The sequence below is a fragment of the Chlamydomonas reinhardtii genome, chromosome 8 (assembly GCF_000002595.2).
Source record: "Chlamydomonas reinhardtii strain CC-503 cw92 mt+ chromosome 8, whole genome shotgun sequence".
Taxonomy (NCBI): domain Eukaryota; kingdom Viridiplantae; phylum Chlorophyta; class Chlorophyceae; order Chlamydomonadales; family Chlamydomonadaceae; genus Chlamydomonas; species Chlamydomonas reinhardtii.
The window spans coordinates 3,258,947-3,271,204 of record NC_057011.1 but is presented as its reverse complement, the minus strand read 5'-3'; the positions used below and the strand labels follow the sequence as shown (position 1 = coordinate 3,271,204).

Sequence of the window (12,258 nt, the reverse complement as noted above, 5' to 3'; positions counted from 1 at the left end):
GCCGCCGCCAGCAGCAGCAACGGCAACACCGGCGGCGGCGCCTGGGCGCCGCCACCGTCGCCGTCGCCGCTGTCTGTGTCATCACAGCCACAGGGTCAGCAGGGTGCTACTGCGGCTGCAGCCACTGCCGGTGCTACAGCTCCTGCTGCTAATGCTACTGCTACTGCCGGCGGCGCCTCGCTGTCCCTGCTGCACCGCTGGCGCTACAGCCTGACCGCCAGCCTGCGCACCAGCATCAGCAACAGCACCCGCACCAGCGCCGAGTCCTCATTCGGGAGCATGCTACTGCCGCCGCCGCCCGCCAACGCCGCTGCTACTGCCGCCGCTGGCGCCCGCGGCCTGCAGCCACTACAGCCGCCGGTTGCTGCTGCTGCCAGCTCGGTGCGCTCCAGCCGGATGCTGGATCCCATTCCGGAGCCTGACCATCCGGATCCCGCGGATCTGCTTGATGTTGAAACGCCACCGGCGGCGGCGGCGGCGGCGGAGGCGGCTGCATATCGTGACGACGACGAGGATGATGACGCGGCGTTCTCGGTGGCTGAGGCTGAGGTGGACGCCGCATCCGAGGCAGAGGAGGAGGAGGAGGAGGAGCAGGAGGAGCAGGAGGAAGAGGTGGATGCGGTGGCGGCGGAGGGGGCATGGGAAGCTGCTGCGGAGTTCACCGGGCAGCAGCAGGGCTCGCCGGGTGATGAGCAGGCGGAGGCTGATGAGGCGGAGGCACTGCGCCGGATTGTGCTGGCGGCGGCGCAGGCCTTCGGTTGGCGGCGTTCCTGGAGCAGCCCCCCGCCTCCTTCCTCTGGAATCGCCGGCTTTGCTGCTACTGCCGCTACAGCATCAGGGGAGAAGTCGGCTGCTGTAGCAGTGGTGGTGGCGGAGGCGGTGGAGGAGGAGGACACAGCAGATGAGGAAGAAACCGCGCCGCCGCCACCAGCTGCTCCTGTTGCGACGGCTTCTGCGACTGCGGTGGGGGCGTCAGCTGCGGAGCTGCAGGGGAAGCAGTGCGTGTGAGCCCTAGAGTACCCAGTGCAGTGGTGTGAACGGTTGGTAGCGGTAGGCGGTAGTTGACGGCAGTTGACACTCATCATGCATAATGCACCCACCTTGTCGTCGAATTTGCTTGATAGTAACCTGCGGCCTACGTGCGGCCTACTTCTGAACATAATATGCGACAGTATGTGGTGCACTTCTGTTCCTGTGCGTGTGCATGTCTGTGAGAGTAATTAGCAACCGTGCAATCAACCCTCGCCTTTGCAGCAACATTCCAAGTAGCATCCCATACTCGCATGGTATTCGAATGCACGATTGCGTGCGTGTGCCGGTGTGCGTGAACTCGTTTTAAGAAGAAACAGGGGGAAGGGGTCGATCCGGGGCGGGTACGTGTACGTGCGTGTGTGTGGTCCAAGGTGTGTGCTGCATTTATGTGTCCCCACTCTGTGTGTATGTATCTGCTGGCTTCCACGGCCTCGCATTGTTAGTCTTAAAGCATCTTCGATAACCGCATCTATGGTAGCGGCGTGTAGCGAGGTCTGCGTCCCACAACTTTCCAGGCATACGCAGACTGCTAGTACGGTCATCTTCTTACTACTAGTAGCACTTTACGGTACGGTATTGTTTCCTTCCGAGTGCCTGTATGTTGCTGGCCGCCCAGCGGCCCCAGCCGATCAGAGCAACCCCAATTCTACTACTGATCAGGCGGTAATGTAACTTGTGATGCTAATGTGCTTGTGATCCAGATGAGTCACTCCATACATATCATGGCGGCGCATTGGGCGTGTAGGCTGTAGCAGTAGCGGCAGTAGCAGGATTGGCTGGATGGAGGGAAGGCGCTGACCTTACACGCTGCCGTAACAGGAGAATCACAGGCAGTCGCAAACGCCCTCATCACTCCTCACTCCTCAGGTAGGTACACATACACGCACGCCACAGTTCTACACCGTACCTCAGCGCCAAGCTACGCCTCAGCACCTGCTGCAGCAATGCTGCAGTGGCCCCCATTGCTGTACTAACGAGCGAACAAACTTACGCAATGCTGAAAGAGGATGAACACCCGTTACCGCAGTCCCACCACACCACAAGTGCTGCACGCTTGCTGCCGTACAGCGACACGCCACGCCATGCCCGCCCCGCCACGCCCGTGACACACACCAATGGCAGCGATGCTGGTGCTGGAGGCAGCGCTCACCGCAGCAGCCGCACCGCAACACCGGCAGCGGCACCTGCCTGTGGCCCCGCAGCCCAAACCCAGCAGGGGAAACCCCTGAAACCCAGCGCTACCGCTCCGCGCCCTCCTTCCGCACGCCCCATTCCATCCCGCCCAGTCCGCCACAACTACTGGAACAGGAAGGACGAACGCTCGCACACGTCCGCAGCACGGCAATCCGCAGCCCGTATTCGGGTGGGAAACAGCAGTGAAAGAAGGGCAGTACACGAAACCCACAACACCCAGTGTCCCCATGCAGTGTCCCCAAGTACCCTTGGAGATGACGCAAGAAAGCGTGCGCCGTGCCGATTGCTGCTACCACGAGAGGGCGCGCGTGCAACGACCTCCCTTATCATCCCAGCAATAGTCCTCTATCCGCGTCATACCCATCTGGCCAGCCACGAGCACGCACGCGCACTACGCGGCATGGCTGCCCGCCTGTGGCCCACCGCAATCCAGTACAGGCAGGCACGGCACCCGCAAGTGTACTTTTCACGTGTAGCTTTCAGCTTCCCCCAACCACAGCCCCAATCGAAAATGCTGATGCCCTTGCCTCCGCCCCTTCATTCGTGCCATGGCCATTGCCAGCCTATCAGATCAATTGCTCTGCCGTTTGTTGACTGTGTCACATGTGGCGACATCAACATGAAGCATTGGGCCAAACTGCCAAAACGAGCTTCAGGCCATTTTAGTTCAAAGGCCAATCGACGATATCAGTAGCGGCAGCTGCAGGGGTTGGTTCAGCTTTCCGAGACCTCATTTCAAGTTGTCACTCAAAATAGAAGTCGACTATACACAGTTCCAATCATTACGGTGATCAGGGGCGCTGTGCAGCCGTTCCACCTTAACACCCATTCATGGCAGCCGATTCGGGCACACCGTGAGCATGCCACGTGCAGCTGACGGCTAGTGCCGCTAGCTGATATGAATGCGCACGCGTGTGTATTTGATGTGCCATTTAAGCGCGGCAGTTCCAACACCCACACACCTTAGATGGCCAGCCCGCCGCCGCGCACGCACCCCACGCCTTTGGTACCTTCCCACGATTGTCGCCTTGGCGACAATAAAAGACCGAATTATACGACGCTGACGAGCCCCATACCCCCGCCCTCAAGTGCCCGTTATTATCACCCTAGGCGCAATGCCTAGTGCATGCTTGTATGCATCCCCGAGTATGCACATGCAAAAGTGCTGCAGCGGTTACGCAACACACATGTAAGCAGAGTGAAATCTTTCCGCACGCCGCGGTTGCCATAGGCAACCCGCCGAAATGCACTACTGCTGCAGCGACCGGCCGCAATCCCACTCCGATGCCCGAATGCGAGGATAGCATTCGTACGGGTGCTATCGCATCGTTGGATGGCTGCTATGTGTGCGGACCATAGGAACGTAGACACGAGACCCAGCTGGTCGCACAGGTTGCAGGCAGCCTCCTATCATGCCAGAATCCGAAAGGCCCACAGTACAGCACTTTCTCGTTCACAGGCAGGTGCGCTTTTTCAGGCAAAGCTCCCGGGCTCAACCCATCCGTAGGTTTAGCCACTCCGTCCCTTCAGTCCGCACTCTATCTTTTATTGCTTGTGTCAACTCGGCCGCCCTGGCAACGCACCGCGAGATTGATCGCACGTGCCTGAGGCCGCGGGTTGTGCCGGCACGCAGCACAGCGCCCGCCCGGGCGCCCGCCTAGGTGCCGGGCGGCTGCGGCGGCGGCGGCGGCGGCGAGGGCGAGTCCCGCAGCCGCGCCATCTGATGTGCCGCGCTGTTGCGCCGGCGCATGTGCACGTGGTCCGGCGAGCCCTGCTGCATGCGCCGCAGGAACAAGCCAAGACATAGGCAAAGGCACTTAGTCGTCACGCGCACGATCTATGGATAAGCAGGATTACCGGTACGGTAATGGGCTACCGTATACATACAGGCTGCTGGTCAGAAGCGTGGAATCTCAAGTCCCTGTGCCATCCAAACCCAAACCCCAGTTAGTACAGCCCCCGTCCCAGTCCCGCACTCCTGGCCCGCATTGCGCCCCTACCGCACCCGCCCCTACCGCACCCCACTGCACACACACCGCGCACCCTCCCTTCCAGAGCCCTCCCCACCTGCCGCCGCTGCCGCTCCTGCTCCTGCTCCTCCTCCTCCTGCCCCACCAGCAACTCCTCCTGCTCGCGCTCCTCCTGGATGGATGTGGTGGCGGTGGTGGTGGCAGTGGCCGCCATGCGGCCGCCCGTGGACGCCGTGGAGGGACCCCCCGAGCCCCCCTGGCCCCCGCCCCCGGCTCCCGCCCCGCCCCGCAGCAGCAGCTGCGCCACAGACGATGCCGCCGCCGCTGGCGCCGCTGCCAGGCCGTCTCCCGCCGGCCCCATCAAGTGAGCACGCAGCGCGCTGGCAAAGCTCTGCTGCGTGCCAGCAGCCACCGCCACAGCGGCGGCAGCAGCGCCGCCGCTGACCGGCCTGCCCGCGGCAGCCGTGCCCACGTCCGAGCCCAGGCCACCGTGGTGGCTGTAGTACTGTTGGTGCGCAGTGCCGCCGTGGTAGTCGACCAGCAGGGTGTTAACGCCGCCACTGCCAGGGGCGCCGCTGGTGGCGTCGCCCCACTGGTTGAGCGAGGGCAGGCCGGGCGCCGGCAGCGGTGAGCCCGTGAGCAGCGGCATCAGCGTGTGGCTGCTGCTTCCGCCGCTGCCGCCGGAGAGCTGGTGCGCGGGGCTCCCACCGCCAACGCCCATGCCGCTGCTGCTTCCGGCGGTGGCGGCGGCGGCCGGCGGGAGCGCGTCGTCCGCAAAGGTAACGCCCATCAGTCGGCGGCGCGCGCCCGAGGCGGAGCCGCCCACCAGAGCGCCGCCGCCGCCGCCGCCGCCGCCGCCGCCGGTCAAGGTGGCGGCGGCGTGGAGCCCGCCGGCCGCCGCGGAGCCACTGCCGCCGGCTGCGGCGGATAGCGCTACAAACCCGGCGTCGGCACCAGCAGGCGACACCGCGACCGCCGCCGTCACCGCCGCCGGCTGCCGATGGGCCAACAGCTGCGTTGCGTCGGCGGCCGCGGAGGCGGCGGTGCCGCCGCTGGCCACGTGGTTGTAATTAGCGCCCGCCGTGTGTGAGCCGGTGGCGGCGCCGCCGGTGGTGGCGGCGGCGCTGACGGGCATCTGCGGGTCGTCAAGGGTGGAGGCCCGGAGGAATGAAAGCTGGTCGCTGGCGGGGTCGCGACTGGACGGCGCGCCGGCGGCGGCGGCGGCAGCGGCGGCGGCGGCGGCGGCGGCGGCGGCGGCGGCGGCGACGACGCCAGCGTCGGGCCTGCCACGGGGCGCGCTAGGGGCGCCCAGTGGGGATATGATCCTTCCTGCCGGCGGAGAAGGCGGCTGCGATGGTAGTGCCCCTGCCAGTGGGTGCTGCCCGCCGCCGCCACCGCCGCCGCCGCCAGCTGCGGCCGCCGCCGCCGCCGTCGCTGCCAGCGCTGCACGAATGCCGACGGCTTGGATGGGCGAGTCGTGTCTGTGGGGCGCCGCCAGTGCGTCCGTCGCCGCCACCGGTGCTGTGCCGGGCCGGCTCATGTTTGCGTGGCTCCATGGAGCGCCGCCATGGGGTGCTGGTGGCCCTTGCCCACCCGCCACGGCTGGCGCCGCCCCCATAAGGGAGGGCGTCGCCAGCGACGGCGTCACACGTCGGGCAGCCGGTGAAATGTCAAAATGGCTACTGCTGCCCTCCCTGCCGCCGCCGCCGCCTGCCGCACCGTCCCTGAAGGCGTTGGCGTTGGCGTTGGCGGAGGCCCGGAAGGCATTGCCGGCCAGTGTGACCATGCCGCCGGTCGCGAATGCATTGCAGCTGTCCGAAACCGGCGGCGCATCATCGTCGTACGTTGACTCGCCGGTTGTAGTCATGCCGTACGCCCAACCGCTGGCGCCGCTGAGGGCGCCGCTGACCTGGTGGCCGTAACCGCCACCGTAACCGCCGCCGCCGCCGCCGCCTCGGCCGATGCTCAGGCCCATCTCCATCTGACCAGACGACAGCAGTCTGGTGCCGCCGCCGCCGCCATGGCCGCCAGTGGTGGCGGCGCCGCCGCCTGCGTCAGTGGCGGCCGAGCCAACTGTCATGGGCTGCGCCGGCAGCGACAGAAGCCGCCGCCGGCTGTTGACGCGGCTCTCGGCACGCGAGGCGTTGCCAGACGCGCCGGCAGACCCGCCAAAGCCGACGCCGCTGGCCGCGCCGCTGTGGCCGCCACCAGGCGACCCGCCGAAGGCCATACCGGTGGCGGTGGCGGCGGCGGGCACCTTGCCCCGCGACGCCGACGCGACCTGCTGCACTCCCTCCGTGCCGCCCCCCACCCGCGCCGCCACCGCCGCCGCCATCGCCGCCGCCGCGGCGGCGGCGCTCGGGCCGCCCAGGGCCGGCATGCCCTGCGGCGACGGCCGCCGGCCGCCCTGGCTGCCCTCGGCGCTGCGGCCGCGCTGCTGGAATCTGTCGCCGCGCCCTACCGCCGCCGCCGACATCCCTGGCAGCGCCGCCGTCACCTCCGTCATGGACGCGCCACGGCTCGCCGGCGGGCCGCCAGCCCAGCCCGGCGCCGCCGCGCTGTCGCGGCGCGCGCGGCGGCTGGCGCCAGCCAGCTGCTCCCGCACCATGCTGCCGGCGGCGCCGCGGCTGCTGGCGAGCGCTTCCTCTGTGCCACTGTCGCCGCCGCCGCCGCCGCCGCCACCGCCGCCGCCGCCGCCGCCGCCGCCGCCGCCGTCGCGGCGGGGCGAAACGATGGAGTCTGCGCCCGCCGTGTCGTCGTCGCCCTCGGGCGCCCAGGACACCTCGAACAGCCGCATCTCCTCGCGCACGCCCTTGAGGCTGCGGGGCGCAGGAGGCGAGTTGGGTGGGGGTTGCAGGCATGACGGGAGTTAGGGCACGGCGACGCGTGTGTGTGTGGGCGGGGGGGGGCTGCAGCACCGCACCGCACGGCGTGGAAGCCGCACGTACGAGGGGACGTGTGAGGCTTTACCAGAACACACAAAGCGGAGAGGGCCTACACCGTGTGCGCGAGGGTGTGGATGACCGCTTGGCAGCAGCACGGCAAGCCTGCCTTCCACCGCTTCCACATCTTCCATGTACCGCCCCCATGGTCCCTTAGTGCTGTTCCTTACTTCCTTCCTTCCTTCCCAAGGCGCCCCAACCGCTTAGCGCCATACACACCCTCCCCGCCTCCGCCCATGTTACTACTGGCGCGCTCGTCTTGCATTTTCGTGACTGGGTGGGCTTTCTGATGATGATGAGAAATTTGCATTGGGCCCGGGCCGCATACCCGGTGCTCCGCTCGTTTTCGTTGGTTTTGGTTTAGTTTGGGCTGGTATTCACAACCCCCCCCCCCCTCACCTGTAGCTCCCCAGGAAACGCGCCGCCAGCCTCTGCCCCTCAGGCAACTCCACCCCGCCGCCCGCCAGACGGCTCAGCGCCTGCCACCGCACCGAGGGCGGCGGCGGCATCCCGTCATCATCACCACTGCCGCCGCTGCTGCTACTGCCGCTACTGCTGCTGGATTCCCCGCCGCCGCCCTCGTGTCCGCCGCCGCCCTCGCCCTCGCCCTCGCGCGCACTGCGCCCGGCGGCGGTGTCACCACCGGCGGCCCTTGGGCTGCCAGTGCTCCGGCCGGCGGCAGCGGCCCTTGGGCTGCCAGTGCTCGGGCCGCAGGCGGCGGCCGCCAGCGCGTCCGGCGGCGTGTCTGTGGGGTTGCTGGAAAGCGCCGCCGGCGTCAGCGTGGGCGGGCTCCGACCCGTGCCGCCGCCACGGCCGCCACGGCCGCCGCCGTCGCTGCCGTCACCGCCGCCGAAGCCGCCGTCGGGTGCAAGGCTGGTGGATGTGTGCCGTGGGCTGCGGGCGGCCGGCTGCGGGCTGCCCGGAGAGGGCGGCGAGGTGGCGGTCGCGCGGGCGCGCCCACCAGAGCTTTCCGCGCCACTCGCTCCGCCAGTGTCAAGTTCAAGCTGCGCGGCCCGCGGGCTAGCCCTCGGCCAGCTGCCAGAGGCCGGGGCAGACCGGATGCCGCCCGCCGGGCCGCCGCCGCCGCCACTAACGCCGCCACTAACGCCGCCGCTGGCGCCGCCGCCGCTGCTAGGATTGCTGACCGCGGTGGCTTGGCCGGCGGCCGCGCTGGCATTGGCGCCGGCGGCGGCGGCGATGGCGGAGATGGCCAGCGGCGTCATGCAGGCATTCGGCGCCGACGCCCGCGGCGACGGCAGCATCATGCCACCAAATGCGGCCGCCGCCGCCCCCGCGACGCCGCTGCCAGGCGCCGCCAGCCCTGCCGGCGACGTGGGCGAGCCGCGCGCCGACGCCGCCGACGCGCGCGGCCACAGCAGCAGCTGCGACACCGCCGCCAGGCGGCTTGGCGACTGCGGCTGCGCGCCGCCGCTGCCCGCGGAGATCGCGGCGGCGCCCGAGTCGCGGCGCTTGCGGCCGCTGGTGAGCGACTTTGCGCGCCGGTCGTCCACCGCAGTGGACAGGTCCCCGGCCGCGCCGCCGCCAGCCGCGCCCGCCATCCCGGTGCCGGAGCTGCCGCGCCGGCCAGCGTTGGTGGCGGCGCCGCCGCCGGCGCCGCTGCCGCTGCCGCCGCCGCCGCTGACCTTGGTAGAGAAGGACGCAACGCGGCGGCCCAACGCCGCCGCCACCGTCGTCACCTTGTCCACGGCGGACGAAACCGCCGCCGACATGTTTTTGGCGGTGGTGATGTGCTGTACGGCGGAAGAAGCGGCCCCCCCGATGTTTCCGCCGCTGGCACCTGCCGTCGTCACGCCGCTTGCGATGCTGAGGCCACGGAAGCGGGCAATGCGCTCCGACGCCACCTCTCGCAGCGTGCCCGGCCCGCTGGTGTGACCGGCAGCTGTGCCGCCAGCAGACAGAGGGCCGGCGCCGCGGGCACTGCGGCTAGACGTGGGCGGTGTGCCGCCGCCGCTCTTGCTGGACACGACCCCCCCGGCCCAGTCGCTGCCGCCCCCGCCGCCCCCGCCCCCGCCGCCCCCGCCCCCGCCGCCCCCGCCCCCGCCGCCCCCGCTGAGCAGGTTGCGAATGGAAAGCTTCCTTATGCTGGAGAGCCCGCCAGCGCCGCCGCCGCCGCCGCCACTGCCGCCGCCACTACTGTTCGTGCCGGCGCCGCCGGGCCCGCTGACCCCAGGCGTGTACCTACCGCCGGTCGCCAGTTCAGGCAACAGGTCTCCCTCATCACTGCCATAGCCGTCTCCGTCGCCATCCTCCTCCTCGTCCTCCTCCTCGCCATTGGCGGAGGTGGCGGCGGCGGCCTGGGCCGCTGCCTCCGCCTCCGCCGCCGCCTGCTGCCGCAGGGCCTCCTCCTCCTCCTCTTGGATGCGCTGCACGGTTGCGGACAGCGAGGCGCACACCGCCTCCCACGCCTCGCGCGAGCACAGGATCTGCGGGCAGTAGCAGTAGCAGTAGGCAGTAGCAGTAAGCAGTAGCAGTAGGCAGTAGGCAGTAGCGCGATTGATGGGCAAGAGACCGGCAGATGGAAAGGACACACATGGAGACATGGGCACATGGGACGTGCCGCATGCATTTACGGCATGGGCGCTACGCATTGCGGCTGAAGCAGCACAGGCCTTACGGCTCACGCGTGCAGGCATGTGCCAAACACACCGACGCCAACAGCCACCAACTGCGATCCGTACACCCCCATCCTCCCCCCCCGGCTTTCTGACGATGATCGGTGGACGCCTTCGTTAGGCCCGAGCACATAACCCCACCCCCTCCACCGTGCCCCCAGTCTCCCCGCACCCGCCCGCACCTGCTCCGACGCTGCCTTGTGTGCGATGCGTGAGGTGCGGTTCATGACCTTGCCGCGGTAGGTCATGCGGCCCGTGGCGGCGTTGACCTCGACGTTGACACTGCCCACGTGCACGCCCGTGCGAGGCCGCGGCCCGCGCCCGCCGGCGCCGCTGGTACTGGTCTGCGTGTGGCGGCCGTGGTGGCCGTGGTGGCCTTGGTGGCCGTGATGGTGGTGGTGGTGGTGGTGGTGGTGGTGGTGGTGGTGGCTGCCGGGCGGGGCGGCGCTGGTGGAAGGCGGAGCCACGGTGAAGCGGTACCAGCGCCGGACCTGGGGTGGCGGGGGTGGCGGATGTGGGTGGTGGGGGCAACGCCGAAAGCAGAGGCAAGGCCGCGGTAAGGAGCTGAAGTGGTATGCTGCATTATTGGCGGTTGTTTGTTGGATTGATGCAGGGAAGGTAGGAGACCAGCAAATACTTACACACACACACACACACACACACACACACACACACAGACACAGACACAGACACAGACACAGACACAGACACAGACACAGACACACACACACACACACACACACACACACACACACACACACACACACAGACACAGACACAGACACAGACACAGACACAGACACAGACACAGACACAGACACACAGACAGACACACACACACACACACACACACACGCGAACACACAGACACAGACACAGACACAGACACAGACACAGACACACAGACACAGACACAGACACAGACACAGACACAGACACAGACACAGACACAGACACAGACACAGACACACAGACAGACACACACACACACACACACACGCGAACACACACGCACACAGACACACACGCACCTCGGGCGACCACACGTGCTCCGCCAGCGCCTCCCGGCTGCTGAGCGCCCACACCAGCGCCGCCGCCGCGTGCTTGAAGGCGGCCAGGCACAGCCCCTCGCTGGCCTCCACCACATAGCCCCCGCAGCGGCTGCACAGCTCAGTCACGATGGCCTGGGGGGGGGGTACATTCATGATTAATCAAGGAAGTGGTAGACGGGGGGCGGGGGACGCGTCAGCAGGCGAGGGACAGGAAATGGATACATGGATACAGCATGAAAGCAGGAGAAGAAGGATAACAGGCGCATGCGTGACAACAGGTAGCGTTGTACGATCTTAATGCAACACGTGTTTTGGATGGGTCGCGCTGGGTCGCGCCAGGTGGTCGCGCCAGGTGGATGGGTCGCGCCGGGTCGCGCAGGTGCGGGTAACACTGTAACACTGTAACACATGTAACACATGTAAACTACCTTGAACTGCTGCAGCGCCTCCACACCCGGCTGGCCCAGCTCAGCCACTGCGAGGGGCGAGGAGCGGTGGGGGGTTGCAGGATGTTTGGAAAAGCGATACAGGATGCACTGAAGACTGCAGACGAAGTCGTTACCACATGAGCGGCCGTCCGGGGGGGGTTGCAACATACAGACATTGGGAACAGGATACAAGCAGGGGAATCAGCGGTGGAGGGGGGTATAAGGGAGGAGGGGGGCGTTCAGTGTGCAGCCATAAGGGGGGATACGCCCAGTGGCGCGCCCCTGCCTGAACACGCCCATGCCAAACCACACCCGCCGCCGTGGCGCCCGACTCCTCCTGTGCTCTCTCACTCCTTGTCCTTTCCACTACACACTTCCCCTTGTACACGCTTGTACAAATACACGCACACAAACAATCCCCCATCTGCCTCTGCCTGTGCTTCACTAGCTCAGTTTGGTTTGGTTTAGCTTGGGCTGGCACTTACAACCCCTCCGCCGCCGCGTCCCCGTAAATAGTTATGAATGTAACCCCTCCCCCCACCCCCCGCCGCTCCCCGCCTACCCAGCATGCTGGCACTGGCCACGTGCATGAAGCTGATGGCGCAGAAGCCCGTGGGCGCGGCCTCCGTGCCCAGCTGCGTCAGCGGGATGTTGCGAAGAGGCGCGGCGTAGCCTGCAGGCACAGGAGACAGTGGCAGTGGCGGTATTCAGCGACAGTGTGGCGGCAGTGGGCAGTGGCGGCAGCGGGCAGTGGCGGCAGCAGCGAGAGCGGCGGCACCGTTGTAGCGATAGTGGCCGTTGTAGCGATTGTAGCAATGGAGGTGGGGTGGGGCCGCAGCAGGCAGCGGCAGGATGAGCCCGGTCCGGCAGGACAGCACGCAGCCGCAGCGGCCCGTGGCTGTGGTGGAACAGCCCCTTCCTCCCTCCTCCCTCCTCCTCTTGCCTTGACACTGTCCCATCATACACCCCTTCTCCCTTGTCCCTTGTCCCTCCTCCCTCCACCCTCC

The 12,258-nt window shown here is 67.5% G+C and overlaps 2 protein-coding genes across 3 annotated transcripts in view; one reads left to right on the top strand and one right to left on the bottom strand.

Moving 5' to 3' along the window:
• Positions 1–1,716, top strand: part of CHLRE_08g373726v5 (uncharacterized protein) — a 7,981-nt gene extending 6,265 nt beyond the window's left edge. Inside the window, exon 3 of the mRNA XM_043065125.1 lies at positions 88–1,716. Within this exon, the coding sequence (XP_042922126.1) occupies positions 88–1,008 (921 nt within the window). The 3' untranslated portion in view covers positions 1,009–1,716. The remainder of the gene's footprint in view (positions 1–87) is intronic.
• Positions 1,717–1,820: 104 nt separating this feature from the next.
• Positions 1,821–12,258, bottom strand: part of CHLRE_08g373688v5 (uncharacterized protein) — a 28,345-nt gene continuing 17,907 nt past the window's right edge. Inside the window, exons 16-22 of one of the 2 annotated variants that reach the window (XM_043065123.1) lie at positions 11,814–11,924; positions 11,252–11,298; positions 10,803–10,955; positions 9,954–10,262; positions 7,538–9,582; positions 4,294–7,015; positions 1,821–4,000 (exon numbers count right to left, since the gene is read on the bottom strand). In XM_043065123.1, coding sequence (XP_042922124.1) covers positions 3,884–4,000; positions 4,294–7,015; positions 7,538–9,582; positions 9,954–10,262; positions 10,803–10,955; positions 11,252–11,298; positions 11,814–11,924 — 5,504 coding nt within the window. In that variant the 3' untranslated portion in view covers positions 1,821–3,883. The remainder of the gene's footprint in view (positions 4,001–4,293; positions 7,016–7,537; positions 9,583–9,953; positions 10,263–10,802; positions 10,956–11,251; positions 11,299–11,813; positions 11,925–12,258) is intronic. The other variant, XM_043065124.1, reaches the window with a different exon arrangement.